General features: G+C 45.5%; 1 protein-coding gene across 1 annotated transcript in view; it reads left to right on the top strand.

Annotated features, from left to right (window-relative positions):
• NEXMIF (neurite extension and migration factor) overlaps positions 1 to 27,926 on the top strand; it is a 1,312,151-nt gene that overhangs the window by 1,199,105 nt on the left and 85,120 nt on the right. Inside the window, exon 5 of the mRNA XM_078688836.1 lies at positions 22,447 to 22,571. Within this exon, the coding sequence (XP_078544962.1) occupies positions 22,447 to 22,571 (125 nt within the window). The remainder of the gene's footprint in view (positions 1 to 22,446; positions 22,572 to 27,926) is intronic.

Raw genomic sequence — 27,926 nt, forward strand, 5'->3', positions numbered from 1 at the left:
GAGGAAGATCTCCTAGTGAGTAGAGGACCTGGAGTGTCTGTAAACAGAGCTCCTGTGGTTCTAGATGCTGGCAGTACCGCTCCGGTAGGGAGGGTACAGGAGTCCAGAGTGAGGAGTGATTGGGGGAGTTCCCCAGTGGCTGGACCAGTGGGTCAGGGACTACCCAGTTGGGCTAGGTTCCCGTGTAGTGACCATGGTGACACCACTTCTGGTCTGGGGGATCTTCGCGCACTGTCAGGTGGACAGGGAGCGGGAGATCTGCGCCAGACAGACAGTCACACGACACATGGGCCATGTGTCAGCCTCAGGGGGATTGTGTGTGAGTCCCCAGAAGTCCTGGAGTGCCAGGCAATTGTTCCACCGAAGGTTTTAGACCAGAGGTTGGAAGGCCAGGTTCAGGATCAGCCTGACCTGAAGGGTAGGACGACTGTAACCAGTGTCCTGACCGGTTCTTCTTCCAGAGGAACTTCTCCAGGTGGGAGAGGGCAGACCTCTGGAAGGGGGTGCAGAGGGTGGGAGAGCCCACCTCTGACCCCGGTGCAACCTGAGTGGATAAGCCCTGGGTTGGAATGGCGTTCTAGGTGTACCACTCGCCGGAGGAGGAGGAACCCTAGGAGAAGAGGTAAGGGGAGGAGAGCCTTCCCTGAGACTCCTGGTCCGCCTGAGGTTGTAGGCCTTAGGCTGGAGAACCAGTGGCAGTCTAGTCCTGTCTTGCAGACAGGGAGAGTGGAGAATGGCTCCTATGTGCCAGGGGTTACTACCCCCCGCTCTGCGAATTGGCATGGACCAGTGGCACCTGGGTGGCCCAGGGCCTGGTCCTGGCCGCGGACAACTTGGGAGTACCAGTGGGGTAGCCCAGTTGGTCCAGACAGTGTGTTGAGAAGGAATCCCATGGGTTCACCATGGCGTAGAACAGGAGGGTGTCCCTGCAGTTGTGGGCCCGCGTCCGTGTTCTATCGCCCCAAGCAGGGAAGTCCATCACGGTGGTGATTGGTCTCCCCTGCGTTTTGGCTGGAAGGGGGTTATGTTGGACTTTGGCCCTTAGGGCAGGTTCACCCCTAGACTTTTTGCGTGAAATGGTGACCTGGCAATGGTGATTTTTGGGATTCTGCGCACTTTCACTGTGTCGCAGTGGAAAGTGCGTGCGCACTCTGAGTGCATGTGCTGAGCTAGGCCTGCCCGCCCATAGGAATGCATGGGGAATGTATGTGTCCCTGGTAGTTCCTGATGCGTGGGGTGTACAGGCTTGAGTCTGGTATGTGTGAACTCGTGTGAGTGAATGCTGCGCAACGGTGTATGCAGCATGTATGTGTCTAGTAGGGAAGCGCCATTTCTAGACATGGCTGTACGTGTGCTGTGAGGGTGCTGGCGTGTGATTGGCTGGAGCTGGCTGGCATGCCAGGCTCCAGGAAGTCTGGATGGGTCTGCCCGGTGGTGAGTGGGAGATCTGCATGAGTAATGTGTGGGAGGAGTTTACCTGTGTCCTGGATGGGCTGGGTTTTCCCCACACAATGCTGGCTCCGCCCCCCTGTGGTGTGTCTAATGACCCAAGCCCTGCCAGTGAATAGAGAGGGTGGTTGAGGTAAACAGAGTACTCAAGAACCAGCTGCGACTGGTTCCGCCCCCACTCTGCACCCTTGAACAAAGGGAAATACTGTATAAAAATGGGGCTGTGTCCCCACTGAAGTTGTTCTGCTTTTGGATCCTGCCAGAGGGGGCTGTTGCTGCTGCTGGGGCCAGGAGGACCGCCACTTGGGGTGTCTCCCTGCCTGGAGACCCAGTGTGCTGGCTCTGGCCCAGCCTTGCCCCCCTGCCTGCCTCCAGCCCCTGCTGGAGCCTTGTCCTGTCCTCCAGTGCTGGGGAGCACTGAGGACTCCTTGCCTGCAGCCTGAGAGCGCTGCTCTCTGCCCTTCAGCGCTGTGAGCGCTGAAATCCCTGCCTAGCGCTTGAAAGCGCTTGATTTGGGCCATAGCGCTGTGAGCGCTGTATTCTGTCCTGGAGGCGCTTGGGAGCGCCTGCCCTTCGTTTCTAGCGCTGCTAGCGCTTTGAGAGCACAGCCGGTGCCCACCCGGCATCTGATTGCCCCGTGTGGCGATTTGACGGCGCGGGTGCCACCCCGCTCATTGCCGCTTTGTTTGCCCGTGATTTATTGGATTCACGAGGGAGCCCACTCCTCGGATCCTGGGAAGCCGCCTGCCTGCCTAAGAAGTGAGCCGCCGCGCTGCCCGCGGCGACCCGGAAGCACTGGGCCGGCTGACCAATCGCAGCGCGGCCCGAGACAGGCAACCCGGAAGTCCCGCCCCTCGCAGCAGAGAAGCTGCCGGCCGGGTCCCCGAGGCTCCCCGAGTGGAGAGGAGAGCCCCGGGACGAGAGAAGAGGAGCCCCGCCGCCCAGGAAGAGTCCTGGACCTTCGAGGCCCCGGAGGAGAAGTGTGGAGAGAGCCCCCGAGGAGCGGGAGCTCTCGTGCAGGAGCAGCAGCCGGTGAGTGAAAGCCGGCCAGGGAGAGAGGCGCGAGGTCGCGCACCCTCTCCCCCCCCCCTGCCTCTACTCGAGCGGCCCCACGTGACAGCGGGCCGCTCCACCAGGGTGCACAGTTGCTTCCCGAGTCCCCCAGAGGTGGGGACTCCCACAGAAGCGCCCCACGTGGTCGAGGGTCCCCCGTGAGGGGCCCCGGCGCCCACATAATTGTTGAGGAGCCCAGAGAGGCTCCTGGGGGCCATTTGTTCTTTGAGCCAGAGAGGCTCTGAGGGTGCCATTCCCCCGTGAGGGTCCCCAACAGCCCAGTGAGGGCTGTGAGCCCTGAGAGGCTCGAGGTGGCAGATTGCTCATTGCCCATTTGTTCTGAGAGTCCAGTGAGGCTCCGCAGTGCCACAGTGGTGGTTCTTGAGCCCAGAGAGGCTCCAACTTTGCCCTAACTTTCCCTGAACCAGTTGCCCAGCACTTTGTGGGCAACTGCTACGTTTAGGCCCCTGACATTGGGACACAGGGACAGTCACAGGTGGTGACTTGTGAGATTGGCGCAATTATTATTGTTCTATGCACCTCTGAATGTATTGTGATGCATCATGTGTTTTCCTCCCATACACCTCTGAATGAATGTTATGCATTGCATCATGTGTATGTTCTTACACCCCTACAGGTATTGTGATACATAGGTGGTTGTTTTCTCCCTAGTGCAGGTGGCGCTAGTGAGGTCCTGTTACCAGTAGTTACTGGTTGTGTGCTATTTTGGTGCTAAAGTACATTTATATTTTACCTACTAAGTGCTATTTCTGAAAGTGCTACTTCTGATTCCTGACAGTGGTCCAGGTGGCCCTGTCTTGTAAATAATCCCTTGTAAATTCTGCCCGTGCCTCTGGCACATTGTAAAGTGTGTGTTTTATCTAATGTGTTTTGGTGTAATACAAAGGCTATTTTTATGGTATGCACCTGTTACAACGCATTCGTTACTCCGCACTACCATTACAACGCGACTTTTATAACGCATACCATTACAACGCATTGCGCTGGGGGGCGCTATAGGATAGGGAATGGTATAATTTACTATCCAACACCTTCCCTAGGGTCCACGGGGACTGGAGTTAGAATAGTAAATTATACTTACCACTATCCAGCACCCCAAAGCGCTATGCGTTGTAATGGTATGCGTTGTAATGGTCGCGTTGTAATGGTAGGTAGTTGTAACGGTATGCGGAGTAACGTCATACATCCTATTTTTATATAACCTTGTGTGGTGTTTCCTTTGTGGTGGGCCCTGGGAGTTGTTGCTGGGGTGCATGCGCAAATACTTAACTTACATCGCCTCCAAGTTTAGCCTTGCTGCTCGCGCCACGTTACCTAGAGGGTGAGTAGGGGTTATCTTGGCGTGTAACTCCCTTGCCCTGACTTGGGTGTGGTGGTCTCTGACTGACTTTGGCGAAAGCCCTGGCCAGCCGGGGATCCCATTTCCAACACATAATTTATGAGAATATGGGGATGGGTGGAGAGGACAACATTATGCATTCAATGGAAATGTACAGTTAAGGGACCACCCCTTTACCGTCAGCTAGGGCCCCTTTGGTTGCTTCATGGCTCTCCAATGACCCCCTATACGCACGCCATGGTGTCCACACCTTCTCCCATTTCCTGGCACACCTTCTACTTTTATACACCGTTTCCTCCTCCCTCTGACACCAATCCGGGTCCTTCTCCCACTCAGTCACTGAGGGGGGGAGTGGCGCTTCCCATCCTTTGGCAATATTACGTTTCGCGATTCCCGCTGCCAACGTGAGCCAGATGTTTACATATTTGGGCCAGGTTATCTCTCCCTTAATTCTAAGGAGAAGCCACTTTGCATCAAGCGGAACATCCGTTTACACTACTCTGGTGATTATTGCTGTGACATTGCACCAAAACTGCACAATCTTAGGTTATTCCCACAGGGTATGAAAGAGAATACCCTCGCCCTGACAGCCTCTGATGCACTGTGGTGATGATGCCTTTCCAATCTTATGTAAAAGCGTCGAGGGGTAATAGGAGTGATGCAGTATCCTGAGCTGGACCAGTCGGAACCGTACTCTTATCACTATTTTCCTTAGGCCATGGAGTTCCTCTTGCCACTCCTCATCATCGATGTTACCCAGGTCGTCTGTCCAAGCAGCCCTTAAGGTTGTTAGAGGGTCAAGCAGGTTATTCATAAGCTTCTGGTATATTGTTGAGGTTGCTTTTTCAGGGATAGGATCAATGAGTAGTCTGTCTTCGAAGAGAGAATGGTCAGGAAGGTTCCGCCATGCAATTGTCTCAGTAGAGCATGTGTGAGCCTGAGGTAGTTAAATCTCTGTGTCTCATGCAGGTCAAATTCATGTTGTAGATCCTCAATTGGAAGTGGGGCCCGCCCTATTCCTATATTTTTCCAGCCTGCAAAGCCTTGTAAGGAGGCCACCTCTTTCAGCCCGGCACTTGACCAAAGCAGTGTTCTGCTGGTCAGTTTATGTTGCCACCCCAGTGCCCGATTGGCCTCCCTCCAACATGCCAGCACTACTGCTGTGTGTGGAGGCCATTTAGGGTCATGCTTTCGTGCGTATATCAGCGGCTCACAGTTGCCTGCTGGCATGGCGTCCCAATCTACCCTGTACGCTGGCTCATCTCTATCCGCGTAGACCCAATCTTTTACTACTAACAACTGTGATGCCCAGTAATAAAGTCGAACATCTGTTATAGCCAAGCCTCCATCATATACCACTCTTTGCAACTTATGCAGTGCTATCCTGGGTGTGCCTGCCTGCCATAGCATTTCCTGTGTATCTTGAGCAATCTTTTTGAAAACCGTCAGTGGAATGGGACAGGGGGTGTTTTGCAGAATGTATAACAGGTGCGGTAGGGCCATCATCTTGAAAAGAGCCGCTTTCCCCCCAAGGGACAGCGGCAGGGCTCGCCAGTTTTGCACATCCATGTGGAGTCTCTCCAGCTGGAGGATGAGATTCCTCTCCAGGAACGGCTGTTGATTCCGAACAATCTGAATGCCCAAGTATTTGAAGCCCTCCGTGACTATGGGCGCCGTGCACTGCACTAGCAATCTCAGGGGGGAGGCCCGCCAGCGGAAACACCACCCATTTGGCCCAATTGATGGTATACCCTGAGGAACTCCTGAATAGGTAAAAAAGATGGAGTACTTTGGCATATGAATAATAGGTTACAATAAAATATCAGCTTATAGCGATATGTGATCTTCCCAGCCCCCTGGTGCCTCAATGCCCCATATCATAGGGTCCCTCCTGATCCAGTGTGCCAATGACTTAAAGGCCAAGGCAAATAATAAGGGAGACAGGGGGCAGCTCTGCCTCGTGCTTCTCGGCAAGTGGAATTGCTGTGACAACACCCCATTGACTCGCACCTGAACCAACGGATCTTGATAGAGCAGTCTCACCCATTTACAAACTGCTAGCAAATCAGGTGCTCACCTTCTTAGTTTTCGGGTGCATAAAGCAGCTCAGCAAGCAACATTCTGGTATGTCAGGTCAGTTCATCCCATAGAGATTTCACGGTGATGAGTTATCCCAACCCAGAAATTAGTTAAGACAAAACAATCCCCAGCACCACACCACCGATACGTAGCACTAGGATAGGGTGTATTTCCTCCCTCCTCATACAACGCAGGACAGTCGGTGTTTGTGAGTAAGTGGCCAGACTCCTTTTGTTTTCTTGTGTCTCAGTAAACACTATCCAGGCCACGTTCACTCATTTGGTGATCCATTGTGCCTGGGTAGCCAGATTGTATAATCCATAAATCATGGGGCCTAGGCCTCCCTCTTCCTCTTGCAGTCTCAGTTTATTCTGTGCAGTCCTGCACCTATGTGGACTCCATGTCAAGTGAGGCAGCAGTACATCAAATTATCTTAAGTAGGATTTAGGGACCCAAATCAGCAATACAGGGAAATGGTTTAGAGGGAGCATAACCGTTTTAATGCAGCCCATAACTAATTGAGGTAGTGTTTTCCAAAATTCTACACAGCTTTTATTTTTTTGTTGTGTGGCAGCATCTGCTTGTTAAGCCTGTACTTTCAGGTTCCTCAATGGCCACCATTCCCATCAATTCCCTTTCACCATCAGTGGGGCACTTAAGACAGCATCATCTGGTCTAACCACGAAAGTGCATGTTTTAGCCCAGTTCACATGCATTCCAGATATTTGCCCAAATTCTACTAGTACCCTAGTTATGACATCTAGTTCTGCCCTTCCAATGTATAGAGATAACAGCACATAATCTGCATAAATCAATATTTTATGCAAACTGTCTTTTAGCAGTAGTCCCTCCTCCCCATCTCCTCTTGTTTTCATTATCTGCATTGGAGACAAAGGGCATCCCTGTTAGGTGCCCTTGTACATTTCAGTTGTTTAGAAATCGTTTGTCTTATTCATAATTTGGCCAAGGGGTTAGTGATTAGTAGATTAACCCAGTTAATCATTTGATTGCCCAAGCATCTCCAGCTTAATAAGCGATGCAAAGAATTGCTGTGCCTTATCTCCTTGAGAGTGGGAGTGCTCCTGATACTCCTTATAATTGAGTCATTGGAGCTTTTCAGTAATTTTTGCAGACTTCCCCCTCCTTTTTTACTTATGGTCTGGAAGAAGATCCTTCTCTTGCTTCCCAAGCAGGTCCGTCAGGTGGTGATCCAGGCAACTATTCTGGATTAGTGCAGTTCCCTCTGTTAAGGGGGTGATGAAGCAAGGTGAAGAACAAGATTTTGTTCAAACTTGTGAAGTTAATCTCCCAGAACAGTAATTAAATTAATAAGCTTGTGGTGAAAATTACTAATCAACTTAGTTTAAGAATACATTCATCAATACACGCGGGATAAACTAATGTGCTTTATGTTGCAAACACAAAGAAAAATAATAAACTAACCTTTGTCAGTATTAAATGCGGCTGTTTAACTAATGGCATGTGCATATTTTGTGTGCTTATGTTATGTCCTTTCTGTGACGAAAGCTCATGGAGTTCGTGCAGTTCCTAAAGGAAAAGTAATTATAATGCTGCCTGATTGTGCTTTTTGCTAGGTAACATAATTAACAGGATTAATTAGTAAAGGGGGTGGGTAACAGAATGGGTCTCAATTCTTTAATTAATTGATGTCTTATGTTTGTTTAATAATAGTTTCCAAAGTGAGGCCTAAAGGTGGTTCAGAAAACATGGCTGACAGAGCTGCAGACGCAAACGCTTGTCCAGAGTGAAGTCTTTGCACATGCGTAGCTGTGAAGATTTTTACTGCACTGTCATTGTTAATTGAAAAAGCAGTTCTTTGGCTGAGTTGAACGTGCTCATGGAGAAAAGGCTCAAGGACAGAAACGTAAAGTGTCTGCCAAGGTTAGGAAGTAAATGTTCGATACTCGAGGAAAAGTTACTTTCTTGAGGAAGTTGAAAGATGTGGAAATGAAAGACAATAGGGCTTATGTGAAGCCTGGACTTGGTCAAGAATCGGAGATGACCTAATGCATTTTATCATGGACTGACACAGGACAGCCAATGAAAAGCTCGGATTTGCTTAAAAGAATGTAAAATGTAGAAAGTTTAGCTAGAAAGAAAGGTATAAAACCTGACACTATGAGCAGGGAAAAAGGCTCTTCCTTTCCGATTCCTGATTGACGTGACATGCTGTTGGACCTTTGGCGCATGCAAGGACAGCAGACTTTAAATGATTTTTTCTTTCTAGGTGAAGTGAGAAATAGACAGGGAAATATATTTAGGGAATGGAAACTGTTATTCTGCTAATATTTCATGTTTCTGAGCTTGCTTTGAAAATGTCAGTTTATTAATTAATTTCCTTATTAAAATGCTGCTTTCTTAATTGCTTATAAAATAAAGATTCTAAAACGTAAATGCTTTTTCTTTATGAAAAATAAAGTTAATAAAATTAGATTTGAAAAGACAAGCTGGTCTTGTTTATTCATGGTCTAGTTACCATCAGTTGATCCAATCGCCTTGATGGTCAGATTAATAAATAATAAATGTTAAAACCATGTAAGTCAGTTTGGTTATGTCAGATCTCTGTAATATAGCCTATGTACCTGAAATCCAGTGTATCCCAGGCTTCACTTTAGAACACATCACCTGGTCTGGAGCTCATCTATTTAGTGCCTTCTCTCCGGCCCACATTTCGCTGGCCAAAATAGTGTGTTAAACTGCCAGTCTTATAACAAGCATTGGCATAGCCAATAGGTCTCGCCCTTGGGACCTTATAAGTGTTTAGCCATGCAACAGTTGATGTTGTTGCACTAAGGATATTGTGCTGCATTACTAAATACTTATAAAGTCCCAAAGGCGAGACCTATTGGCTATGCCAATGCTTGTTTTATTTCTTATTTATTTAGGTTCCAAGCATGTGTCCTCTTTGAATCACCAGAAGCCCTAAAGTTTCAGTTCTTTCCTAAGGACAATTATCCAAAGAAAGAATGTTACACAAGGTTTAACCCCTTCAGTGCTGATGACAAAGCCAGCTCCTCCTGGGCGTTACCTGCGCTACGCGGATGACGAGCTGGCTTTGTCATAAACAAGCCATTTTTTTATTTTCAGCGCACAGCGGGAAAACGCGGTAGCGCGGTAGGGGTTAAACGTGCTATATTAGATTTGTCCTTTGTCCTAATTTCTCAACGGCCCTGGGTGTATTGGAGGCAATTTCAGTGAGCCACGTCAGCTTACAACTTTACAAAAATCATAATGGCTCAAAAACCTGCCATCCATCGGCAAGAGTTCAACAGCAGTTTGGCTGCATAACTCACTCGTGAAAGATGTTGATTTCTTTCCATCAGTGAAATAAGCAGTGCTGGTATGGAATTGGCACACATAATAAATCCTCCAAAATTCTGTGTCCTTTTTTTCTGTGAGTGAAATTAGTACACGGTGAACAATACACCAGTCACACTAAGTTTGAGTTATTTTTATTGAGCTTGAAGTGAAACTACATAACTTTGGACAGGCATTTCTTTTTTAAACATTTACCCAACTATTCCCTCAAGTACTGAACTTCTGCCTATTATACCCCCTTTCGCAGTGACCGCTTTTAGTGCACGAGTCCAGGTTGACTACCCCTCTCCAGTCTAGCTTCTGGATATTTCGATGAGCGAGCTGGCGTATATTTCTCGCTATCTAAAAGTCCCAAAGAAGCTCGTAATCCTATCGGGCAGTACAAGCCTGTATTATTATCATTCAAGTATTGTAACATTAGGTCCCTCATTTTGTTAAATATAAACGCCTTCCCTTTGAGTTTGTGATATGGTGCGTAGTAAATTGCCCCAGTATTCTTGGAGCGTCAGGCATGTCCAAAGTACGTGTAGTATTGTGCCCTCCTCCCCGTGTTGCCTCCAGCAAAGTGTAAAAATACCCTCCTATTGTTTGGCGGAGAGAGAGGTTTTGAGCCCTTTCCCCCAATACTCTTGGTATGTGAAAGTCAAGAGGGAGAGTTCGAAATGAGCAATGCATGACACTAATCACACTTAAATATGACATTATAAAACCTTAGTATAATGTAAAGCTGTTTTGATGTTAACATGATTGGCTTCTCGAACTACAGAACGATTTTAGAGAGACTCAACAACTTCTTATTAAATAACGGGCAAAGCAAAGAGGTCTCAGAATCCCCACACCGTTCTGCTCAAAGAGATACACAGGGAAGGGTGGCTAGACTTCAGGCAGATATGTTGCCATTGTTTACCAGTTTAGTTTAAGTAGACAATTATCACACTCTGTAATTGTATGACTGGGATAGAATATCCTGCATTTCACGATTTCATGTCTTTCAATAAATGCACCAGGAAGCATGAGAGCCTGTATGACACAGTGCCTGGCTCTGTTGTCCTCAGTCCAGGGGGGCAAGAGCCTTGGTTGGCAACGCACTCTGCTCAATTGGTATTGCATTCATTTGTTTGATGACTTTTTTGGCGGGTGAGGGCTGTCTACTGTTACCACTCAATAAGTGCTGAGGATCAAGGAAGCCAAAGAGGAAGGAAGCGAGGCAGAGATTAGATTACGGCAACAATGTGCTTTTGGCCACAGCAGATGGCAGAAGGGTGACAAACGGCAGATTACAGCTGCTGACAGTTTATCAAGAACTCTCCTCTCCGTGGAATAAAGAGCCACTGAAGCCACAATCTGAGAGGGTCATAGCGCTAAGCCATGGCAGCAAATTTAGGGGCACAATTAACAGTCAGAGGCTCACACATCCCAAACACCCCTCACCCCCTCCCCCAACCTCCCAGTTATAGCATTTACATCCTGAAGATATGCAGACCATCTTTCGGGGTTAAGATTCTGCATTTAAAGTGCAGCTGGGTGAAGGACAGCCAATGAAAAGCATGAAGTATTTTTTTAGTTCTTGTTGAAGAAAGCCTTCTCACTGAGACACCGCAGCCTCATACTTTAATCCAAAAGTATTTGGCATGACAGGTACTGCTCCTAGCTATCTTGGAGTAGTCTTCTCACCCAAGAGGATTAGTAATTACTTAAACGTTCTCGCCCTACCAAAAATAGGCATAGCGAGCAGGTGAGTGGAATTTTCGAGGATTTCAACTTGTTACAGAGGAGAAAGGAGTACAGTGGCATATAAAACCAGCAACTTTGAATGACCATAGTGAGAAAAGGAAGACAACCCTGGCACTTACAAGAGAGAACAAGCATTAACAGGAATCCAACATTTTAGAAGTGAGCGGCCTCGCTCGTAAAAAAAAAAAGTAAAGTCATTGCGATCACGATCGCTTGGAAAGCGAAAGTGATCGCGATGAAGCGCTAAAACACGCAAAGGATGCGCACGCGCAGCAACACGCGTGCTTGCGCGTGTTCTAGCAACCTGGTCGAGGCTTTGGGAGCACTTCCCAAAGCTGCTACTAAATGTCTCTCCAAGCAGCGTATGCGCACTGACTCAGCGAGACCCAAAAACCTTGAGAGGGATTTTGAAACGAGAGCGGGAGATTTAGCAGGTAATATATTGTCATGTATACATCTTTCACAGAACAGATTTTTTAAATGCATACCTTTCCATTATGAAACATACATCAGATCTTACTTTGACTTGAATTCATTGCAAAAGTTCACAGAGATGAAGTCAGTCATTGACCATGTAGAAGCCAGTTTCTACCCGGGTTTTGAAACTAAAGTCCTATTGGTAAGAAAAATTGCAGATGGTGGCCGTATCAGGGGTCTTATATTAGGCTTATGATTGCTATTCAACTTGACACACAGGTCTTGCTCACCAACCAAGAGCAGGACCCTGCAGCTGTGTTTTTTCCACACCACTAATTGGTGAATGAACGCAAACTGCCTGAAGGTCAGTCTTTCCACATCGAAGATACTTCGGACAAAGAGCTGTCCTAACCTCTGATTCCACTCCACGGCCAGGCTTTACCGGCCCTTGTGATGCCCCGGGGGAAATGGTGAAAAATGTAGGAGCCCTGAATAACTCACAAGTGTTCTTGGCTCCCCATTTTAAAAATATGTTTACATAACATTTTATTTACATTTTTAAAAGACCGCATTCGCTCCACGTTGTATAAATCTGGCAATGACTTATAAATGATAGCTAATACAGTTTAGTGAGTCCTGCATGATGTGATGGAGAAAGATACATTATTATACCTACTTGCACTTCTTAATCCTCAGTGATTTGAAAATGTTCTAACTACGTGTCCCATATCTTACCATGGTTAGCTCCCCAAATTGTTGGGGTGTCAAAAGCATGTTTCTATCCTCTAGGAGTCTTGGGGCGTGTTTTCTCTTTCATAGCTTATTCACCTTTTGAGTTTTTGTGCATTTCTATGCATTTTTGACATATGTATACATCTGTATACATCTTAAAAGCATCGTAGGGTTATTTCTCTCACAGGGACATGGTGGTAAACGCCTTTGTTTTTTCGTGCTTGGTCCTTTGTAATTCTGCCTTCCCAGACAATCTGTAGCTATATTAGACCATATTCAGATGGTCACTGCAAGTCGTCTTCTGGTTTGAGGAAATTGGACCATAATTTGGCCAGGGTGAAAGAGCTGCATGGGCTCCCAGGGCAAGAGTCACCGTTAACACCGTTAAAGCCTCTTGTAAAATGATTGGATCGTGTCTTTCATTGTGAACGCCTTTTGATTAACCGATGCAACACGTGCCTCATTGTGGCGAACCTTCAATTAACCCATTGATTGCTCTTTTCTATATAAACTGCAAATTATGGACAATGGGCCCGAGAACAACTGTGCAGCACCCGTACCGTAAATCACCAAGATGTTAAATCTGCGAAGCAATCTTGTATGCAAATCTCCGAAAATGCCTTGTCCAAAGAGGGCCTCCCTTCACATAGGGATAATTGACAGCAAAACAAAAAAATCGGAGCTGCACCACTGTCAAAGGGACATATAACTAAATAAGAAAACAGACATCAAGATAGCAAAATTAGGTTAAATAAGCTTCGGTAAATGCAATGCATTTGTTCATTTTCTTCTTTATTGATATTTGTTTTGGTCATAAAAAACCATCAGCCAACGCATTTGTCCTTTCTACCATAGGACTTCTTCAGGGCAATGTAATTGTGAAGCGCCAGGCAAAATCACTCGAATGCACCATAAGATAAGGGCACTTTCCAATATATGTGTCCACTGCTGCCCTCTGTATAATATGTAGGAAAAGCACTCCCAACAGCGGATGAAATAGTTCTAGTAATCCAATGGGCAAACAGAAGAATATATAGGTCTAATAACCATGTGTCAGATTTGAACGTGCCAAAAGAAAAGTCCGCAAGTAAAAAACTTTTTTACCTGTAGCCTTTTTTTCCCAATCGGGACACCGAGATGCACATCTATTGAAGTGCATATGATTGGGTGGAGATTCTCCACCACTGAGTGCTAGCCACAATTGGACTGGCACGTTCAAATCTGACACATGGTTATTAGACCACGTGGTAGACCAATATACCTCTGAATTTGACTGTCTTTCCGGATTTCCTCAACAGACGTTGCTGTTGTTCATCCAATACCTTGCTTTTACTGAATGACCTTGAACTCTACCTCTTCATTAAAGTTCTGTCCCACCCCAGCTGTTCTCACAGATAGCTGCCCATACTCCGCAGTGGACGTTACTGTCATCCCATCTGTTGGAGAATGCCTGTCACCTGATTCCTCTATGCCTGTTATCCTCAGCAGTTCTTCTTCCATCTTCCACCTTCACTGTACCTCGGCGTTCACCCCTGGACTATGCTGCCTTTTCTACAGAGCCATGTTTAGGATCACACTTAAGGCGTCCACAACGTGGCATGGGAGTAGGTGCTGTGCAATGTTTGCATTGTTAATCTCTTCTAATTCATGTGAACCTCCCACCGCTTTAAAAAACATGTCTCTAATTTCCTTATTGCAGTTGAATTGTGACATCTCTAGTCTCCTTTAATAACAAAATTACATAGCTTCTCAAATTTATTAAGTTATTGCAGTAGTGTTGCAATGTCTTGCTGCCAGCATCGAAAGCGGAAGGGAGGTCAGAGAGCATAATTACATTTACAGTTTAAGCAACAAACATGAGATCTGTTTTTCTAAAATAAACAGGGATCAGCAGAGAGGGGATATTAATGGAAAGCACGCTATATGTCTTTACATGAAATATAGAACCTCTCTGCATATTTCTACACATTCTACACGAGCTATGGCATTTCATTAAATCTGACTCACATAAACCTGATTTGAATATCTTTTTGGAACAGATTGCTGTCTTTTTTTTAATAATAAAATGTATTTAGTTTAGTGGTACATAGTGGGCGAAGCTCTAAGCATACATTATGGATACATTTCGAATGAGATAGTACCAGTTACTTTTAAACAGCAAGCTAACCTGTGAACCTGCGAGCCTGCAGACTCAATAAATAAGGGCCAGATGTAGGTGGCCCAATACCGGTCGGTAACGGCCGAAATTACCGAATTTCGGCTGTTACCGACCGGTATTGGGCATTTGGGATGTAGGTGGCCTAAATTGCAAATTCGGTAATTTACCGATTCGGTATTTTAAGGAATCGGTAAATTACCGATTCCTTAAAATACCTAATCGGTAAATTACCGAATTTGCAATGTAGGGAGCACTCAAATGAGTGCTTTTCCCATTTTAGGATTCGTTATTTACCACCAACTATAAGTTGGTGGTAAATAAGGAATACCTTTGAAAATGCTAATCGGTGCATTTTCAACTGTGCCATGTAGCAGACATATATTAGGGCATGTATGTGTGCCACATCTGCACACAAGCACGATTCAGGGGTGCAACAGGGTGTCAAAGTGACACCCTGGCACCCTTGAATGTGTCCCCCATTTTACCCAATCGGTATTTACTGATTCGGTAATTGTCATTTATTCCTATGGGCCTCCAGGCCCATAGAAATGAATGGCAATTACTGAATCAGTAAATACCGATTCGGTAAATACCAAATCTTACCGATTCGGTAATTTTTACCGAAAATGTATCTACATCCCATTTACCTATTCTTAAATACTGAATCGGTAAAATTCGGTATTTAAGAATAGTTAAATTGGGATTACCTACATCTGGCCCCAAAACTTGGCACAGGGTACCACAAAGTTCACTGAACGTAGTATGTCCACGTGTGTATGTAGTGACGACAGAGCTGCTCACCAAGGGTATCTAAGTGTCGGGGAGATGTATGGGCCGGATTTCAATGGGGTCTGATGGTGGTAGGGGGCAAGTCTATAACCCGGTATGTCGCCCAGCAGGACCATATTTTCCTATGTTTCTGTGGGCAGCCGCGCACCTGATAAACCGCAACTTCTGCCCCCATGCATCTGTCCATAGCTGCCCTCCACCCGCCCATTGTTGGCGGGGATGTCCTTTTCAACAGGTGGGCGAAGTCCTGTTTGGCTAGCGTGAGGCCCAAAAACAAAAGGTGCTGTTTGTATCAGTTCCCACCGATCTCCTCCATGCTATGGAGCAAGAACAGCTTGAAATCAAGCGGGAAGTTCAGATTACTGTCTTTTGATGTGCTTAATTTCAGATTACAGATTCTGCTTTCATTATTCTTGTCTGCAACTATACAATTTCTTTCACATGAAGGAGTTAGACACCTATTATGATGTCGGGCGAATCGCCACCGCCCACATGGAGTTGGCGATCCGCCCGACCTCATCCCCCGCCCGCCATCCCATTTCCCCCCAACCATATTATGATGGCAGGGGGTACTGCGGCGGATGGGAAGACCGTCTGCCGCTTTTCCGCCCGGTCCACGAGTCGACCGGGCGGAAAAGGGTTGAATATGGTGGCGGTGTCTGCTAGACACCGCTAATGTCAGCGGGAAGCAGCCTTTCCGTGACGGCGTTGCCGCACAGAAAGGCATGTAGATTTTATCAGTTGGGGGCGGATGTTGGGGCGTGGGGGGGGGCACATGGAGGGTACCTATGGTACCCCCTGCATTTGCATGGACGACGTGGGAGGCACCGCACGGTGCCTGCCACATTGTGCATGCAAATGCACAAGTGCCTTTTTTGGATTGCAGCGGGTGCTGCTGACAGCACCGCCCACCACAATGCAAAAAATGCAGAATGCGCCCACCAGTGTGGCGGGCACATCCCAATTGCACATGCGGGACCGTCGCACACATAGCGGGCAGTCCCATTTCCCAGGGTGATGTCCGCCCGCCATCGTAATAGACCCCCAAGTATTTAGGCAGTTTGTGATATTGTTTATGGAGTGACTATGTATTATAAGGAATAAAATACCCCCTGCCACATTCTAAAAGCCCTGATAATGGTACTCAACCTTCGGCATTGTTTTTCTATATGGTCGTAGAACTTCTCTGTGAATTGCAGTTCCCATACTGAATGGCAGGGTGTACCTTATGCCATATGTAATGTGCTTTACTCTTCTGTAAATGTGGTTTTGGTATGTTGATGACTCAAGGCAGTGGTGCAATCCATTCTAAATGGTAAGCCTTAAAAATTGCAGTACTAAAAATGATCGCAGATAAACCATAGTTCTGTACAATTTGCAATACTAATTAAGTCACTTTTTTGGAACTCGTTCGTATCCATAAAGCCCAAGCATCTGTTTTCTTAAATAGAAAGATAAATCTGTTCTGGATGTGCTTCACAAAGCTGCAGTTAATGTAGCTGCCAAATTAATTCAAGCTTCGGCATATGAAAATCAGTCAAACATCGATTTTGGGCATAGATTATTTTTACACCACTCTGCATTTTCAAACGCCAGTTAAGACGCGTTAAGTATGATTTAGCGGTTGGGTTTTCTTTTTCGCCAGCTTAACGATGCTGGCTTCACTTAATTGATTACTTTAGCAGTCTTGTTTTTGCACTAGCCACCAAATGATTCTCTCTAAAAGAAACAGCAACATGTTTCAGATGGCCGTACTAATTTCATGTAATGGCCAGTGGTATTAAGGTAACCATTCACTACTGATCTGAAGCAGGGCCCAATGGGGAGTCAAGTTGACCAATTAAAAATAATTTCAGTGATCTAATCACATCTTATGAGTTTTTGCATATTCACCTACATGGGCCCAGTGGCGGCTCCTCCGCTAAGGCGGAGGAGTGTCGCCTCACTGCCAGGAGCAGCAAAGAAAGGAAAAAATAAAATGATGATAACAGAACGTTATTATCATTTTATTTTTTCCTCCTGCTGTGGCAGTCCGTGAGGGGCGGGCGGAGCTACAGGAGAGGAGTGGTAGAACACTCCTGTGTGCAGTGACTGTTTGTTTGGCCTTCTCGGGCTGCCCAAAACAGTCATGCACACTTCACTGTTCTCCATGCAGGCTGCATTACAGCCTGCATGGAGAACATGCCTACCCCTCAAGCCCCTGGCTGAGCGCCGTGACACGGTGCTCGTTGTGATTGGCTTAGGGGTGGGAGGCTGGCTCCCTGCTTCCTGTTCCAACCTCTAGTCAGACACAGGCGAGCAGGAGAGAAGACGCGAAACCCGGTGGAGGGCGCAGCATGGAAAGTTTTTTTTTTGTCTTAAAGAAGACCGCCCAAGCGAGCTGCATGGGCCTGATTTTTCAGAAAATTGGAAAACCTGCCCACACACAAGTTTACAACCTTGCATAGATTCAGATTTCTGAACTTTTGGAATTAAAATTGTTTCCCAGGGTATTCATGGAAACCTGTGTCAGTCTTAGGTTTCAGGCTGTACTACTGGAAAGCTTTTGTAAATGTGTATATAAGGCCATGCAAGTCTATTACAGCATGCTTAATTGTACATAGTGTACATTTGGTCATAGGAAACAATTTTCTCATGTGCGCTTTTGTCCATTTTTTCTCTTTCCAACTTAGGTTAAATACTTTTCTCTGTGTACGGATCCCTGCGTCTAGAATGCCATTAATTGTGGGGGAGGGTCCCTTCATTTTTCTACCATGAAAGAGGTTTACTTCTGTCCTTTACAAGAGATGTGTGCAAAACCTTCTTGCATTCCCACTCTAGAACGTCCACTCCCCACCATCTGACCGGAGTTGTCTTTTTGATCTGTCTGAGGGTAACACTCAGAGACACGAGGCACTGGCTGAACCTTTATGCAGGCAAGAACAAGGCAATTGCTGTAGATGCTGAGAACCAACCAAAGGTTTTGCAAGCAGTGCTGGCTCACTCTTGTGGGCACTGGAGCTCCACGGTCCTTGCTTCCTGACCTTTTTTTAATTCTCAACTACAACCCGCTGTAGCTGTCTATTGGCCATACTTATTGTTTTTATTATACATAGAGTGGGCTTTGGGTCAGCCCCTTGCTCATAATTGGATGGCGTTGTCTTCCATTTCACTTCTCTGCTCCTGATTAGATGACTTTTTCCCCACAAATGTGTTTGTCCCACCCAGGAGCATTTCAGTTTCACAATATTCTGTTCAGCTAACTTGTATCCTTCACCTATTGATGTTGCTTGCGCTGAAGGAACTACTTTATTACTTAACATTTAGCACTCCATTGGAGTTGGTGCGTTTTCTTGCTGTCCCCCGTGCGCTACATCTCCCGCCCCTTCACTTCTTGCATTGCTTCCTCCCTCTTAACTTGTCTGTTAATTGCTTCCCCTGACTCTCCCGGTCTCACTTGTCTTTATTTTATTTTTAAAATGTACCCCTTCTCCTCCATTGCTCCTCTGCCCATTCCTACATGGCATTCCCTCCCCTGCTATTTGTATTCCATTTTAATACTTTTCTCTGACCATTCTAAGATGGCTGCTCGCACGTGCACAAACATGCATGCTGGGCATCTATGAATGGACTTAATTAATTTTAATATATAGGATCCAAATAAGGTCGAAGAGAATGCAAGCGTATGTATTCAAACATGATAATTCAAGGATGACCACCGTGGATGTACTCTATTTCACATCAACCAGCCTTTAACCCCTTCCATGCTCATGACGAGCTGAGCTCGTCATGGCATATACCTCTCAGGTGCTCATGACGAACTGAGCTCGTCATGACCACACCCGTTTTCGTTGATGTCCAGCACAGCAGGGGAAACTCTTAAGCAGCGATGTGGTTAATGCATTTTCAGTCTCACTGTTGCTGGGCCAAGGGTCCCCCATCATGGCTTCTTTCACAGTGCCCTCTTTGCACCGTTGTCTATCATAGAAAGGAGCCGCCCGGACTCTGCTGCTGGCTCAGACCTGTCTGTTTGCCAGCTCCCTGGCAGGCAAGTTCCAACCTAAATCAGGCATAGTGAATCTTTTAATTTCACCCAGAATGAAGCGGGTGTTAGTGATACCTGTATGGCACAGCTGTTGGCAGCAGCCTCCGGCCTCCTTCTGAGACAATCAGGAAGTAGAAGGGGCGAAACAGGGAAGGGAACCTCGCCAAAGTGTTTGCACTGAGCGACACAGACACCAATCACCTCATCCAGCTCGGTACCTGTGAAGGTAAAGTGACGGAGGGAACTCTTTGGCTTAGTTGGTGACTAAACGACAGGAAAACAAGCATTACTTTAGTCAATAACTCTTCATTTTAGAACTGAGACCTACTGCCTTTGCCAATACTTGTTTATTATACCAACATGGAATAATAATCTATTATTTGGTATTGATATTATTAAAAAAAATACCGACCCTTGCTATTAGTAAGGATCATGGGTCTGTCTTTAGGCAGGTATGAATCTGCCTGATGGCTGGTGTAGGTGTATAGATGTGCCTACAACAGCCATCAGACAGATTGTGTAGGGCGGGCAAACTCCCATTCCTGTCCTCAAAGGCCTATCTCACTTAGGTAACACCCAATTTATGACAAACTGCAGCATCACCTATACAGGTAGTGCTGAGCACTTTATTCTTACATCCTGCAGTACCAGGGCTCTCCGCCAATTATCGTGTCCTTTCACACTATCCGTTCTTGTCATAGGGTGGGGTGGGTGCAGAAGCCTCTCTAACCTCACCCCACCTGTGACGAGTTGGGAGAGAATGAAAAGAAAAACCAATAGGTAGAAAGCTGAAGCCTGCATAGTGAGTATTGTATTCGGTGTGCTGACTTCAAGTTTCAGTTTCTTGCTTAAGTGCTTGAGGCGGGGGGGGGGGGTAGCTGTGTTCTTCTCCGAGGGTCCCTGCACCAGCTGCTGAGGAGGTGAGTCAAATTGAGATAGGCAGATGAATATAAGTGAACAAAAAAAATCTGTCAAGAATGTGTGTGTTTGAGTGAAGGTGAGTGAGAATAAGTGTCAGTGTAACTGAGCGAGAATGAGTGGGCCAGTATGTAACTGTGAGTGAGTTCAAGTGAGCATGAGTGAATGACAATGAGTGTGAGAGAGAATGAGTGAGTTGCGTAGAATCAGTGTAAGTGACTAACTCTAAGTGAGTATGAGTGAGTGACAGCTTGTGAGTCTACCTCTGGCCCTGGCATAATGGAGGTCATAATTGAAATATGATGTACTGACTGCGAAAGGCTGGCTTTGACATACTGGAGGTAATTCTTGGCATAAGTGGCACTTGGGGTAAAATGTTGACCCTGGCAAACTAGAGGTAATTCTTGACATAAGTGGCACCCAAGGTAAAATGCTGGCACAGGCACTCTAGAAGTAATTCGTACTATAAGGGACAACCATGACAAAATGCTTTGGGTTGCTAGGCTGAACATAATTCTTGGAATAAGGGGTACCTGGCATATTGGAGGTCATGCTTGCCATGTGGCGTTTCCATGATAACATGCTGGTGTTGGAATGTTAGAAATAATTCATCACATAAATGGCATCTAGGGCAAAATGCTACTGGCACACCTTAGCTAATTCTTGCCATATGGGGCACCATTGACAGAATGCTGGTGTTGGCATACTGAAAGTAATTCTTGGCAATAGGGAGTGCAGAGATGTCGTAAAGTTTTGGAGGGAAGCCAACCATAATACATTCTGGCCTTGCATACCAGATATCATTTTTGACATATGGATCACCCATTGTTCTTTCTATAAGGGAGTACCAGTAGCATGACAAAATACTGGCTCTGTTACAGTGGAGAAATTATTGACATACAGGAGTATGAGGGCACCAACTGCACATTTTGGAAAAATGGGATGAATTCCTGGGGAACATCTGGTTTCACTGGCTTGGGACACCAATGGCTTTTCAACAAATATCTGTGAAAATTGTTTTTAAATTGTCTATTTCCATGGCTCTTAACCCTTTTTTTGCACAGTAGATCTTTATTGAAGTTTGAGAGTGTATACAGAAAGTACCAGCATGATATGAGTTTACCATACCGCAGGGCAGTTATAGTGTGGACATCACGCAATGTACATTTCTCATGGACTCACAAATGTCTCCCACAGCCAAGTAGAGTCCTACTTCTTCTGCAGTGTCCAGCATCCCACATTTTGGGGTATGGTGGTTTTTGAGATCATAGATAACAGGCTCTCATAATCTACATCTGTGTTTCATAGCAACTAAGACCTCGTATACATGTCCATCTTGGGTTCAACCGATAAAGTTCACATGTGAAATCAAGATAGTGACACTGAGAAAGGGGAACGTAGTGTTCCTGTTTACCTCAGTGTCCTGCAGCGTAGGGGGTAGTCAGTGTTGGCCCATACAGGGTCAAGTGGCACATCCACAGTCGTCCTGTACGAAAAGAGGGAAGGGAGGAGCACAGGGGTCGAAAAACCGCCACTCTGCCACTCACATTCTTCACACCATCCTCTGAAGTAAGGAAGACCTGGTAAATAGATCTTGGCTTCTGCCCACTATCCAATAAATAGCGAGAAGGTATATGTGGAGCCTCATGGCTCTCATCTGTGTATACTGCCAGATTTTAACCTTTTGAATTCTGAGGACACCCACTTAATGATTACTGGACCTCAGGAACCCCCACTGAATCATTATTGGAATCTGCGGACCCCCACTGAGTCATTATTGGAAGCTGGAGATCCCGACCTAAGCATTTTCAATGATTTGAACAGCAAAATAATACACACAAAATGCAGAATCAAGAATTCATCAAACAAATATACAAATGATGAAATATTGTCTTTAATTCTCACCCAAATATTTTTTTAAATCTGAATTTTAAATTTATTAGGAAGGTTGGAGCTTTTCTAAATACAACTGATGCCAACCATGTCCAGTCTATATTGTAACATGCATTTGCACGGCTCCCACATTTAATCTGAGGATACAACTTAACTTTTAGCCTTCCTATTCCTGGAATGTACGCATTTGTCCACTGAATCACCACACCTAGCTTAATTAGAAGCAATTTTAAATGTGCAACCTTCCACTGAAACACGATCCATCAGGAACAGCAATTCTTTCAGGGATACCTTTTAATCTTCTGCTTGTATGATGTCCTGACTATAAGCAGCTGCATTGAGTAACGTTGAAAATATATTTATGGTAATATACATATGTAGACGAATGGTACATATTTTTTAGCAACCGACATACTGGATGTTTTTCCTTAATCTTGCTGAATTTACACTCTGATCTTGAAGATTGTAGTACACTGACCCTTTTCGTTTGTAATCTCGTAGGTTGGACAGATGCAGCGGGGCATGGAATGAACAGCAAGAAGTTAAATTGATGGATGACCAACAAGATAAGGATGCTGTAACACCAGAGCCAAGTGCAATTCTGCTTAATGGGGTAAACGAAAATGGTAAGGTAGCCTCAAATGTAACTGACCTTTCTTTCATTGTGTGCGTCTCTGCCCATCTCCTAAACTCTTCGGAGTCTGGATCGCAGCTGCTACTCATGTGCATTATAGGAACTGGGAATCTTCTTTTTTTGTGTCAACTCTCTCAAAGAATATTGCAAGTCACTTCAGAGTTCCATTGCCTGATAATGGACCTCGACCTTCGGCCACGCAGACCTATATGGCTGTAGAACTCGTCTGTGAATTGCAGTATCCTTATAGTGTCAGACAGGGGGTACTTTATCCCGTATGTAATGTGCTTTACTCCTCTGTAAATGTGGCTTCAATATGTTAGTCTTAATTCCTACAATCAACAGACTTTTCATTGTATGTTAAATTTGTCGAACTAAAAATCTGGTAAAAATGGAGCATTTCACAATTCTGGCTATGAAATTGGCTACTGAAGCAGTTGTTTTCAGAACCACCTCTTTATAGTTTCGTTGGATTGATAGATTCATTGATTGATTATGGATTTTAAAAAGCACATTATTACTCGGGAACCATCTGGCCTCGTGCTAGATACTAAGACAGCAGTGGTGAGAGGCAAATAGCAGTTTGTTGGAGAAGAGAGTAGATGGGTTTTTAACAGCTATCTAAGTTGAAGCAGAGTCTCAGCTAAATGAAAGGCTTATATGAATAGTAGGTGTTGCTGGATACTTCTGCTGTGCCGGAATCTGGGCACCAGAGAGCATAAAGCTGCCCTAAGGACACTAAGAACTGACACTAGCAAGCCGCTGATATTTGCTCTCACCCGTTTCCTTGTGGGCATTTGAAGACTTAGACAAACAAGCACTGAAAATGCAATAGGTCTCGCCTTTGATTAAGTTAAAGCCATTTGCTTTGCTAATGGTATTGTATAGAAAAGCAAATATCTTTAACTTAATTAAAGGCAAGACCTATTGCATTTTTAATGGCCATACCATATCACAACACACCATACTATTCAATGATAGGCCATACTATACAATGACAGACCATACAATATGATGACAAGCCATACCATATTATTCGACAAGCCATCCCATACAATACATGAGGCCAGATCATGCTATTCCGACTCATAATATATCATGCATTACAACAGAATGACAGGCCATACCATACTGTGCAATGACAGGATATACCATATGATAATATACGTCAAACCGTACCTTGCCATATGATACAATGACAGACTGTACCACACTATATTATACAATGACATACCATACCATATCATACAATGACAGGCCATACTATACATTGATAGGCCGTGCTGTACAGTACTATACCATACCATACACTGACACGCAATACCAAACCAAACCAAACCATAATATACAATGATAGGCCATACCATCCGATACAATGACAATCCACACAATAGCATACATACCATACAATGACAGGCAATACCATACAGACTATAGAATGACATACCATATCATACAGTGACAAGCCATAACATACCATACCCTGTTTTACAATGACAGGCCAAGCCATACCAGGGCTCGAAAAATCTACTCGCTATAGCGTGTCAGATTTTATCAGGTCGAGCGAGTTGACAAACAACAGGTGTTCTGTTAAGTCAGAAAATGAAGGGGCAATAAAGATGACTTTAAATCTTGTTTTTTATCTTGTCAGATTTGCTCTGTGTTCAGAGACAGAGGTCAGAAGTCAGTCTGCAATTACTTTTCCTTCACAAACTGCAGAATTCCAGGATTTTGTATAGTGAACTGTCTAACCTGCTGTACGAAGTGTGAAATGAAAGACTGTAGGGTATCACATTTTTCCTAACACATTTAAATTGCTAATAAGTCGACTGTACAAACATTTCAACATATATTTCAGTAGTTTGAAAGCCCATTTGTTGTACTTCTGAGTAATGCACTCATCACAGCCTTAGATTCAGTTTGGAGAAGTGCCAGCCTCTAACACTGGCTCTTAACCCTACAAAGGCAAACGATATAAAGTAGATAACGAATCAAACAACTAGGGATATCAAATTCCCAGGCAATCGTCCTAAAGGCTACCAATGCCAGTTCAACCAGGATGCTATCCAATCAAGCGCATACATTCCCACCAATAGTGTTCTTTCGAAAGCGTAAGCACAACAGAGCTGACCATTTTATATGCCTACAGGCAGAGTACTCTTTACAAAGCTATGCCTATGTACTTAAGTCACACTTCTGCTATGACGCAAACGACGTGACTTCACTAGGGCAGTGTACGGCGAGCCTTGAAATGCAGCTTCTCATAAGGTATTGGGCTGTAACACAATCTGCGGGCCGCTTATGGCCTTAATTGTAGGGTAATTAAACGATCGCTGGACTCACCTGTGCCCATCTTCACGCTGCGCCTGGGTCCGGATGATGAGAGCCATGGCTGTCGCTGTTGATTTCCTACACGGCCACGGTCTTCGCAGAAACACAAGAGGCAACCAGGGGCCCACGCAGAAGCTGCCCCTATAATGCCTGTCTTAACATCCGCGGTTTCCAGAGCCCGACAGGGGTTTAAGTGGAACTATACAAACGGAATGGTGGATCGAGAAATCGAGAAGAGACTCTAGTCCCACATCTAAGTTATGTCGGTTCAGGCTCAACTTTGCGATTACTTATACGTTAGCCCCCCCCACTCCATACTGAGAGACGTATCATATTTTATGGATCTGATGCGAGGTGGTGCCAGGCTTTCCGTTGGCAAATGTGTATTTGCGGTGAATTCTTTGTGTCTCACGGAAATGCGTTCAGAAGGAATAGTACAAGAAAATTGCTCACAACCTTCTAAACCATTGATTAAACATGGCCATGAGAACAAGCTGTCGGCGTTGTGTGAAAAACATAGTGCGTCCCAGCTAATGAAGGAGGGAGAGTGTGTGACGCCGCAAGTGAGAGATCCAATCCCGGTGGGCGGGGCTAAAAGGAGACAAGGTGGCAACAAGGAGGGACTAAGAAGCCTCCTTTTCAATCTTGAGCCTGCATTTTGCATGCAGGATGATGCCAGCGAATGAGGAAGATGGGCGGGGCTTTAACTCCGCCTCCGAGAGCTTTGGAATCTGTATTGATTCCAAGAAGCTCTCATATGACGAGAGTAGCGCATGCACGCTGCTTTCGCCAGCGATACCTAAAAATATGTGCCTAGCTTGAGAAGCAATCAAGTGTCAAAGGGTTGATGCGTGACGTATGATTCACACACCTCGCACTAACTCTCTTCGCTGGGGTCCTGCTGCCTAAAACCTGATTGGCACTGCCCACTTTTGAATCTCATTTTTATCTATCTTATTTACACCTTTAGCTTTATAGAACCAAGGGCAACTGATGCATGTAAGGTTGCATTGACTAAAGACAACTGCAACAAAAACGTTCTTGGGAACCTTGCTTTGTGTGTTTTAACTAATAAAGCGTGTTTTATCTATGCATTGTATGATTCTTTTATGCGCTTTTGTGGCTGTTGAGCCAAAATATAGATCTTTTAACTGAATGGCGATAGGAAGATCATTTCAGACTCTGGCCATTAGATAAGCAAAAGATCTGTCACCCATTCTCGTTTTGCGAATCTTGGGGATTTGCACATATTTGACAGATGAGGAGCAGAGCAACCTGGAAGAGGGAGCAGAAATGTTCACAGGACAGTAGCAAAGATAGAGAGGTTCGAAAAGACAGCGCTGACTAATCGGCAACCAATGCAAATCCTTTAGCTACAAGGACGTTCTAGATCTTTTCTTTCATCCTAAAATCAGGTGTGGAACAGAATGTTGTAGTTTACAGGCATTATAAAAGTGAGGAGTGGCTAATAACGAGGTGACCTCCTCCAGTTTGAGCGCTTAAATCAAGATTGGGAATTTTAAAATAATTAAGAAGTGACATCCAGATCAAATAAAAAAAAATATCGGTAGGGTGTTTCACAATAGAGCACTCACTAAGTAAAATGTAGCTAAAAAAGCTACGGAATCGTTTTTTGGGAGAAGGCCTGTTCGAGCAGAGAGTCTGATACCATGGGAAATTGTGGCTAGGGCTGGCTGGACTGGCGAACAATGGAAGCCCTGGCAAAAATGTTCAAACCAGCCCCTCTCCCTTCATCTCCTTGCACAATCCCTCTCTCTCATTGCATCCCCCCCCACCCCTCTCTCCTCTCCTCTCCGCCCTGCCCTTCTCTCCTCTCTCTCTTCTCCCTCTCTGATAGCTTTCTCTAACATGGTTTGCTTTTCATGAAAAAAGCAGCGCTAAGTGAACCAAACTCCGCATGAATTATCACTTAAACATTGACCGTCAGAAATTCAGTTGTTTTCCCCAAATATCACGTTTTTTAGTTTTAAAAAACCTGCACATTCTGCTGACAGACAAGTTTTGTATTTTGGAACAGAAACTCTATTCCTTCAAACAAAAGCCTATCATCGGTTTAATTTTTCTAAAGCACTATGTTTTCCCGAAAAAAACAGCATTTAATTGTTATTAAATCCATTTTCCAAGCTCAGCTTGCCATTTTCATGAAGTACTCATATTTACTACTAGCACACTTTGATTCTGCCTTTCACTCCTACGTGATAGTATATTTACATAATATGCAATTCCCCCATCCCAGTCTCTGTGCGACCAACTAAACACTTATTTCTTAGAAAAGATTGTAATCATCAAGGCCAACATCCCTCCCCCCTCGTCTGCCTTTATCGACCCTTCCCCTCCCACCGTTCAATGCTGTCTTACCTCCATTCCCCCCCTCACTGAGGAAGTATTCCTGGAGATTCTCCCTAAAGTAAAATCGGGCTCTCCGGCAGACATCTGTCCGGCACGAATTTTGCAACAAATCTATTCCTTCTGTCCCGAACCCCCCATCACTTTCCTCAATAGCTCCCTAACCCAGGGAGTCGTGACGCCTGCACTTAAATCAGCCACCATAGTGCCCATCCTGAAGAAGCCTGGCGCTGACCCGTCCATCTCAGCCAATTACCGCCCCATTTCCCTGCTGCCCTATTTGGGCAAGGTGCTGGAGCGCCATGTCACCGCGGTACTCAGTGCCCATGTAGAGGTAAACGGGGGATTGGCTTCCCGCCAGGCTGGCTTTCGCCCCAGGCACTCGACCGAATCAGTTGTGGTATCGGTCCTAGATAACCTCAGGAAGAGAATGGATCACAACCAATACCAGGCGCTGGTGCTCCTCGATCTCTCCGCCGCCTTTGACACGGTGGACCACACCATCTTACTATCCCGTGTCAGGGCGGCTGGAATTCAGGGATCAGCCCTGGTCTGGCTTTCCTCCTTCCTGAGGGGCCGCACCCAGGCGGTTCGGCTAGGAGACTTCACGACCACCCCACTCCCCGTCACCTGTGGTGTCCCCCAGGGT

The sequence above is a fragment of the Lissotriton helveticus genome, chromosome 4_1 (genome assembly GCF_964261635.1).
Source record: "Lissotriton helveticus chromosome 4_1, aLisHel1.1, whole genome shotgun sequence".
NCBI lineage: Eukaryota > Metazoa > Chordata > Amphibia > Caudata > Salamandridae > Lissotriton > Lissotriton helveticus.